Source organism: Paramisgurnus dabryanus, chromosome 10 (assembly GCF_030506205.2).
Source record: "Paramisgurnus dabryanus chromosome 10, PD_genome_1.1, whole genome shotgun sequence".
NCBI lineage: Eukaryota > Metazoa > Chordata > Actinopteri > Cypriniformes > Cobitidae > Paramisgurnus > Paramisgurnus dabryanus.
The window spans coordinates 33,729,084-33,738,490 of NC_133346.1; the positions used below are offsets into that span (position 1 = coordinate 33,729,084).

Consider the following 9,407-nt stretch of genomic DNA (forward strand, 5'->3'; position numbering starts at 1 on the left):
CAGGGATACCAGTTTACAAACCATAATATATATATTCACTGCTACATTTTGCCTGCGAGTTCATGGGCAGATCATTGTGACCATGTTTGCGAAGAACTTTAAGCAAGTCATTGAGGGACTTGTGTATTTGGTTATTGGTCACTGCCCAATCAGCCAAGTCACTACATAGGTCCAGTCTGTTTTCATTTGAGTGTTCATCAGGTACTTCATCTGCCTCTTCCATTACTTTAGTTTCTGTGTCAGGACCTTCAACGCTGTATATACCTGCCATCATCCAATACATCAAACTCGTCATCATCCAGATTGGGCATGTACTGCTCATCTATGAACTCAATATTATATAATCAACATGTATGTACATGTTTGTATTTTTGAGAGAAAAATGTTTATGCGTGGTTTTTGAAAAAGCAACATTTTTAAGTCACTGATATAACTCCACAAAACTCATTCTAAACATGTTTTCCCAAGACTTTTCAAAACATGATCTAGTGGTCTAGAGTTTTTTCATCAAAATGATGAGAAAATCATTCGGCCTACTCATTCACATAAAACAAGATATTGATTTACAATTTCTAAGACACTTTTGCTTGGGAAAGACCATATGCGTGGAGGTGGGAAAGCTCCTGAATAATCAGTGATTTACAGCTGAGGAACAAAAGAGTTGAATAATGAGCCACATAATGAGCCTTGTGGGGATGTTCAACAGGAATGTAACTTTATTTGTAGTAAAACTATGATAAGGTTTACTTTTCAATATAATGTAAATACACACACACATTATATATATTTCTATTGAAATATTTTCTATTAATTTCACAAGTATAAGTTACCTTTTAAAAACCATAGTAGCCTAATCATGATAAAGGTACTGTTTGGCCATCATAAAGTGAACACAGGGTTAGTGTTTGGTTGGCCAGTGAGAGGTTTACTTTTGTGCAGTAAAAAGCTCAAAAAAACAACTGCCTATCGTGGTCTGGACTCTTATTTGTGTTTTTGTAATCATTATAGTAGAAACACAACAAGGGACAAGCGTGATAAACTTATCAATGTTTGTTTACAGCCGCCGCCATTACCTCACGTGTTGATCATGAAAGCAGTGAATGTGTGCACATGCGAGTGATCCTGTGTTTAATAAACTTGCTGTGCGGAGATGTATGCTTAGACGCAACTAAATAAGGATTGTACTGTTTGCAATCGCGTATTTTATAAGAATACCAAAAAGCGCGTCGAGTTTCCTGACTCGTGTGCGTTCCAATCGCGTGAACTGTTTGAAGGAAGAACAAAGAAAACACTCGCGTCTGGAGATACTGACACACATACGCAAGTAAATAAGGATTTAGATGTCATGTTTGGTGCAATCGGATGGAACAACAAGGAATGGAGAGACTGGATTGTGGATTGCGTATCCATTGACTGCAGGAGGCACGAGTCATGCAAATGGATGTTTCTGCTCATTTACTTCAATGGCGCGGGGGTGTGGCGATCACATCTCATTTCAGATAATGAGGTAACAAGAGAAAGACTGTACCTCTCCTTCTTCTCATACAGTTTACACCCAATGACAATATCTGTTTTCAGTCTCACTTTCATCATTTAAAAGTAGACATTCCAAGCATTATGTAGACATTTATCTTTTGTTTCTTCGACAAGTATTCGTTAAGTTACAGTTTATTTTTCTGATGCGTTCTGAAAGGACTTCACAGAGGGAGAGAGAACAAAACGCGCATCATGTTTATTTTCTTAATTTTGCAAAAGCACAACATTCTGTTTTTAATGGGAGTGGACAGAAAAAACTAGACACTTTAACGTTTTAAATGATGTATAAATCATATCTGTACGTCAAAAATCAGCTGAATAATTTAAGTCTCTTTAAGTGAGTGATTGAAAAATAAAGGCACCGCCGTCGACACCAGAGTGTTAAACGTTACAGCCCTACCACTTACTCATTTGAGACCACATCGTTTGTGACAACCTTCAAAAGATCATCATGAGCGGGGAATGAGGAAGTATGAATGTCAACCACAGTTACATTGTTTGGTCTCATCTATGTGTAACGATTCTTGTGGAATTTTTTAAAATACATTATTAAAACGTTCCATTCGCCATTATATTAATGTTCTCAGAATGTTTTTGTAACGTTTGTAACAGGTTACACAAACATTAGGTTTAAACTTTCTTGGAACGTTAAAAGTGTTCATTATTTTAGACGTAGTAGTAACGTTATTGTTTGGTTACAAGAACATTTTTTAAAATGTTTCTAGAATGATTTTGTGTGTTGTTATATTAATGTTCTAAGAACATGTTTAAAAACGTTTTTAAAACATTCCATTCACCATGTTATTAATTTTTCTAAGGACGTATTTTCTTGAAACGTTCCAATTGCCATTATTTTAATGTTCTAAGGACGTTTTAAAAACCAAAGCCATGGTATTAACATTATTGTTTTGTTATAAGAACATTTTTTAAAAAAAATTATTAAAAAGTTCCATTCTCCATTATATTACTATTTTAGGAACATTTAAACCAATTTTTTTTAGACATTTTATTAACTTTTTTTAAAGAATGTTACCCTAAATACACTACCCTAAATATCAAAAAATAATATTTCACAACATGTATAAGGACTTAATTTAGACAACTTTAAAATCGATTTTCAGTATTTGCATTTTTTTGCAACCTGAGATTCCAGATTGTCAATAAGTTTAATCTCCATCCAAATATTGTCCTATTCGAACAAACCACATCAATGGAAAGCCTATTCAGCTTTTCTCAATAAAAAATGACGCTTATGACTGCTTTTGTATTTTTTTTTGTATTTGCAACACATATGGATACGAAATCAATGACACGTATAAAGAGTCAATTACATTTATACTTTATATTATGAGCAATAATGCAGCACATGGGAGTTTTACTTACACAAACATGTTCTCAGGGCAGAAAGAAATATGATTGGTCCACAAAAATGACCAGTGAAAATGCAGAGGAGGCGGGGTCAACATTCGAAAAAAAGCACGTTTTGAGAGGATTACGTGATTATACATTCTTCAAAAGGTAAGATTTTTTTATTTATGTATTTAGTAACCTTGATTTGATATTTTGAGATAACTTAAGTAAAAAATACATAAATAGTAAGCTAACAGTTGGTAGCACGTTAGCATTATCTTATTTAGCACCAAAAAGACGTGTAAAAAGACATGATTAAACATTCTTCAAAGGTACGATTTTTTATTTATGTATTTGGTAACCTTTATTTGATATTTTGAGATAACTTAAGTAAAAAATACATTAATAGTTAGCTAACAGTCGGTAGCACGTTAGCACTATCTTATTTGGCACCAAAAAGACGTGATTACACATTCTTCAGAGGTACGATTTTTTAAATCATGTATGTGGTACCCTTGGTTTGACATTTTGAGATAATTTAAGTAAACACACGTTAGTAGTAAGGTAACAGTCGTTAGCATTTTAGCATTATCCTATTTAGCACCAACTTGGATGTCGAGCGTTGATCTAAAACTTTTAATCGATGATTTTGTGTCAGAAAACTGACTAAATACATGATCTGTGGGGTGTTTAAAAGTAAGTTGCTGCAGAGCCACTATTTTTCTTGTATTAATCACAGCGTCTGGTGTTGGTGGCGTTAGGTTATGTTGCTGCTCTTAGGGCAGGAAAACTGTGCTGTATTAATCTGAATGTCTGGTGTCGGTGGCGTTAGGTTATGTTGCTGCTCTTAGGGCAGGAAAACTGTGCTGTGTTAATCTGAATGTCTGGTGTTTGTGGCGTTAGGTTATGTTGCTGCTCTTAGGGCAGGAAAACAATGCTGTATTAATCTGAATGTCTGGTGTTCGTGGCGTTAGGTTACGTTGCTGCTCTTAGAGCAGGAAAACTGTGCTGTGTTAATCTGAATGTCTGGTGTTTGTGGTGTTAGGTTACGTTGCCAGTGTTGCCAGATAGAGTTGATGGTTTCCAGACCAAAACTGTTCCAAAACCCGCCCAAACGCACAAAAAACCGCCCAAAATATTTAAATCAACATTTTGGTTTAATTTGATCAGCATTTAGTTATTTTTACTTCCACAATTAATGCACCATACTATAGCTAGCGACACCAGAACAAAACCACACACTAACATGACATAACTTGTTCACAACAGCTACATATACCCCCTCGACCACACGCACAATGTACTTTTACAGCATATATTTAAGTGGTTTTATGATTCAAATACCCAATTCGTTAATAACAATTTCAACAATGTCTGATTTTTATCTATTTATATTATAATTAATAATGTATTTTTACTCCTGATAAAAAGGTGTGTGTGTGTGTGTGTGTGTGAGAGAGATCGTAAATAGCCTTAACTTATGCAGTAAATGCAGAACAATAATAGGCTGTTGGTTGAACTTGCAAGGATGCTGAAGAACACTATTAACATCTGAACTTTTCAGAACTATGTACAGTCTGGCTGAAGTTCATGGTGCCAGAATTGACTAAATGACAGCCGAACATTTTGTTTTGTTCACCTAAAATGCTGCGGAGGTCGCATATGCAGGGTGCATACGTCATCAAGCCTGGTTTATTTTAGTAAACTGGCCATTACATTCGCAAGTTATAAGCATATTACAACAATTTACTATTAACTAAGAATAAAAGACAACTTTATAATTGTTCATATTCTGAAACAAGACAGTTTTGATGATGTAAATGCGACCTTCGGAGGCTGCAGCATTCGCATTGAGACACGGCCGATGTGGGACAAGCAACGTATACGTTGCAATCCGGAGTCCGTGTTGCTGAATTTGGCAGTGCTATTTTCCGATTTTAAAAGGCATTATCCATTGCTTCAGGCCAGGGTCACTCTCCCACTCCTACATTTTCCCACTTCCACATCTTGATTTCCTGCTGAGAGTGAGAGAGCTGGCTGCTATCACTGTTGTGATTGGCTAAACGCGGACTCGTCATCGGCGTGGCATCAACACAAACACATGCAGTAGGCGTGTGTTTAGTAACTTCAGATGAAATACATGCACACTTGGGTTTTTTGTTAAATAATTAGCCTATAAAATGCACGTTTCAAACCCGCCCAACTGATCCCAAACCAGCCCAATTTTTGCACACCCGCCCAAGCCATTTTTTACCCGCACAATCAAATTCAAAACCGCCCAATTGGGCGGGAATCCGCCCAATCTGGCAACACTGTACGTTGCTGCTCTTAGGGCAGGAAAACAATGCTGTATTAATCTGAATGTCTGGTGTTCGTGGCGTTAGGTTATGTTGCTGCTCTTAGGGCAGAAAAACTGTGCTGTGTTAATCTGAATGTCTGGTGTTTGTGGCGTTAGGTTATGTTGCTGCTTTTAGGGCAGGAAAACTGTGCTGTGTTAATCTGAATGTCTGGTGTTTGTGGCGTTAGGTTATGTTGCTGCTTTTAGGGCAGGAAAACTGTGCTGTGTTAATCTGAATGTCTGGTGTTCGTGGCGTTAGGTTATGTTGCTGCTCTTAGGGCAGAAAAACTGTGCTGTGTTAATCTGAATGTCTGGTGTTTGTGGCGTTAGGTTATGTTGCTGCTCTTAGGGCAGAAAAACTGTGCTGTGTTAATCTGAATGTCTGGTGTTTGTGGCGTTAGGTTATGTTGCTGCTCTTAGGGCAGGAAAACAATGCTGTATTAATCTGAATGTCTGGTGTTCGTGGCGTTAGGTTATGTTGCTGCTCTTAGGGCAGAAAAACTGTGCTGTGTTAATCTGAATGTCTGGTGTTTGTGGCGTTAGGTTATGTTGCTGCTTTTAGGGCAGGAAAACTATGCTGTATTAATCTGAATGTCTGGTGTTAGTGACGTTAGGTTATGTTGCTGCTCTTAGGGCAGAAAAACTGTGCTGTGTTAATCTGAATGTCTGGTGTTCGTGGCGTTAGGTTATGTTGCTGCTTTTAGGGGAGGAAAACTATGCTGTATTAATCTGAATGTCTGGTGTTCGTGGCGTTACAGATGTGGCCTTTAAAAATGCGCGTTTTCTCCCGCGGCATTCGCCAATTCGTCTCGCAGAGTCTTGCAGCATTCTGCAAGTGCTTTCGGGGGGGCTACTTTCCATTTTCCCTTAATGTGTTTCGCTTCACAGAATATCCACCAGGTGGCGCATAAAAACATTGCATTGCGTTGTTTCCAGAAGTTAATAAGGGCATTGCTGAATATTTTACATTGCTACTGTATTAAAACAGCAAAGTGATATGTCAACCCATTCTTGCCAGCATAACAGCGCATACAACTATTAAGATACGTGCAATGAACTTATAGGAAGTGCAACAGAGAATTTAGTGTGAGCCTAATAAACGCGACTCTATTTACAATGAATATCTTAATTATTTGTGTTGTCGAATTTTGACACCGTTTCATTGTTTGTTCATAATATTTATAATTGTCAGTTTTTCTAAAAGTATCAATATTTTAAAGAGATTAATGTGGTATAAAAAAGACATGTTTTAAAGTTAAAAATGTTGTAAAAAATATAGTAGTATTCTTATATTTTAAGAATAACAATATGATACATTTATACTGCGCTAAAATGCTTCACATATGGAAAGAGGAATTCTTCTCAACCACCACCAATAAAGTTTACAAATTATTCTTTAGAAAAAAGGCGTTTAAACCCGGGCTGTACAGTTGGCATACGATATCTTTTTTATTTCGTTTTTACATATTTATATTTATAAAATCTTTAATAATAGGCTACCTTTCTTGCGCATATGCAGTCAGTGTTTCTACGTAATTCATAATTGTAAAAAATATTATTGTAAAATAGAATATCACTAAAATAATTTATTAAAGTAACTTAATAAAATGTCTTAGGCCCAATCCCAATTCTACCACTTACCCCTTCCCCTTACCCCTTCCCCTTTGTTTCGCGCGTTCACGTGAAGGGGTAGGGGTGTCTCAATTCTCGTTTGGCTGGAGGGGAAGGGGGAGGGGGAAGGGCCAGGTAGCCCTTCAAACGAAGATTTTTCGGGAGCACACTTCAGACAAAGGGTTATAATCAATTTCCAACATGGCCGAACGAGCGAACAGAGAAACCCATAAATGTAAGTATTTTTTGACATTAAAACGTATTTTAATATCAAATAATCACTTGTTTTATGTTGCCTTTAATCTTGTGTTCATGTATACGGTTATATTCTCCGAAAAAAGATTTGTAAAAATCGCTATGAAAAAGTTCGCTAATGTTATTGACTTTGTGATAGTTACATAACATAATTTTAATATTTTATTAATACCCGCGGTGATTTGACAACATACAAGTCCGGTGGCAGGTAACTTGTTTTTGCAGCAATGCTTATTAATGCATTGTTTTTATGTGGTTACGTCCATAAATATGTGTACATACAAAAGTGCATTCAGTTTTCGTGCTTATTCATCAGTTATGTTCTGTATCAACCAGGGACACCTGAGGAAACACGAAGGCTCATACGTTTTCGTGCTGAAAACGAGCAGCGCTTCTTGCGATCGAAATACACTGCAAAACAACTTTGGGAGTGAGTTATCTGTTAAACGTTTATGTTGCTTGTGCCTGATCAATGTTACTGTGACGTATGTGCACTTCATTACTGTTCATTTTGGTTAAATGGTACAGGACACTTATAAAAGACTTGGGTTTGGAGGGAAAGGTGACTGGCCAACAGGCATCAAAGAAGTGGGAAAATTTAAAGAAGAAATACAAGGTAAGCAATGTTGTCAATGAAAATCGATAACAGAATAAGATTAATTAGTGAACTACATTACATTAATTAATTAATGTTTATTAAATTAATAATGAACTGAATTTATACAAAAGTTAATACATTAACTAATGTTCAAGTAATAAACCTTATTGTAAAGTGTTACCTGAAAATCTTACACAATCTAGGCAGTCCATTTCAGTACATGTTTTGTATTATTATAAAATGCACACACACACATTCGAGAAGAATTTCTTATAATTGTCTTTTTCATAGAATTACTACTGTAAAATGTAGTGAAATATAAAATAGTAAAGACATTTTCACTATTATATTATTATGAATATTCTGCTTGTGTCTTCCTTCAGGACCTTAAAACACCAAAAACTGGCTCTGGAACAGATGCTGGAGAGGTAACTGCTTCTTCGTGGCAGTATTTTGAAGAAATGCATGAGGTGTTGGGTTCCAGGCCTTCTATAGATCCTCCTGTGGTGGTTTCTTCATTCACTGATGAGGAACCCATAACACTCACCATGGTAATGTTTTAAATAAAATTATGTAATCTTGCTATTTTGGTTGTCAGTAATATGATCATTGTTGTTTTGATGATACCGTACCTAATGACTTATTATGCATTTATGTACTTGCGTATATCATTTTTTTTCTGCTAGGAAAGTGTTGACTTCAGTGAAATTCCTGCTGTCAGCACCACTGGACCACTGCCAAATACATCAGAAGAGACAGCCTCTTCTAGCACAGCATCCTCCATGATGGTAGCAAGCCCCCCAACTCCATCTCCCAAAAAAAGGAAAAGAAAAAGTAATCCAATTTTAGATTTTTTAACTGAAGAGTCCATCAAGGAACAGAAACGCCACGAAGAGAGTGAGGCCAAAACTGTGAGGTTTTTGGATCTATTTGAAAAAATGATAGACAAATTATAGTTGTCTTTTATACCCGTTTACATTTTGCACAGTTCTTTAAAAGTTCTTAGTTTACAAATTTGCACTAATGTTTCCTTGCATAATCCCATGTTGTTCTGTTGTTTACATTGTTTCTGAAATTTTAATTTTGTATATGCTGTTTTATACGTTATGATTATTTAAAGATTCTTTTTATTTATTAAAGTGCAATATTTTGGTTTGTTATGACTTGCACATTCTCCTACCTCCTTAAAAAGATTTTGATATATTTGAGTCAATAAAAAGCTATATTGTTGTTGTTTATCAAATAAAGGTGTTTGTGTTTCAATATCAGTACATACCTGGAAACAGACAAATACCATTTGATATGTATGAAAACACTTTATTGCAAACAATAGACAGATAGAAAATGTCAAAATAACATCTATAATACATCAACAACTATTAAAACAGTTTTATAATAGGCAACTTTACATTTATTTATAAATATATATATATAATTAATAATAAAATTATTAAATTTATTGCAAACAATACACATTTAAATGTCAAAATTACATATACTATAATACAACAACTACTATAAAAACAGTTTTAAAATAGGCAACTTTACATATATATTATAAAAAGAACTGTATGAAACAAATGTATAAACTGTATGAAAAGTACAACTGTATTTCTGGATGTTCACAGGGCTCACACAATGCCTGAAACTAGGGCAGCCAGTCTGTCCCTTGTTGCATTTCCAGATGTTTCATTGGGTGCCAGGTATTCGCGGGGAGGG

The 9,407-nt window shown here is 35.6% G+C and overlaps 1 protein-coding gene across 1 annotated transcript; it reads left to right on the forward strand.

The window, feature by feature from the left end:
• The first annotated feature begins 7,025 nt into the window (after positions 1-7,025).
• Positions 7,026-8,894, forward strand: LOC135718452 (uncharacterized). The gene is made up of 5 exons (XM_065240740.2): positions 7,026-7,070; positions 7,427-7,520; positions 7,619-7,706; positions 8,072-8,239; positions 8,375-8,894. Exons 1-5 carry the CDS (start codon positions 7,037-7,039, stop codon positions 8,642-8,644), a joined length of 654 nt encoding a protein of 217 aa, XP_065096812.1. The 5' UTR covers positions 7,026-7,036; the 3' UTR covers positions 8,645-8,894.
• The last annotated feature ends 513 nt before the right edge of the window (positions 8,895-9,407 follow it).

Coding starts and splice junctions, on each gene's coding strand:
- LOC135718452 (XM_065240740.2), top strand. CDS start 7,037: ATGGCCGAACGAGCGAACAGAGAAACCCATAAAT. Junction 7,521..7,618: donor ACTGCAAAACAACTTTGGGA/GTGAGTTATCTG, acceptor TAAATGGTACAG/GACACTTATAAAAGACTTGG. Junction 7,707..8,071: donor ATTTAAAGAAGAAATACAAG/GTAAGCAATGTT, acceptor GTCTTCCTTCAG/GACCTTAAAACACCAAAAAC.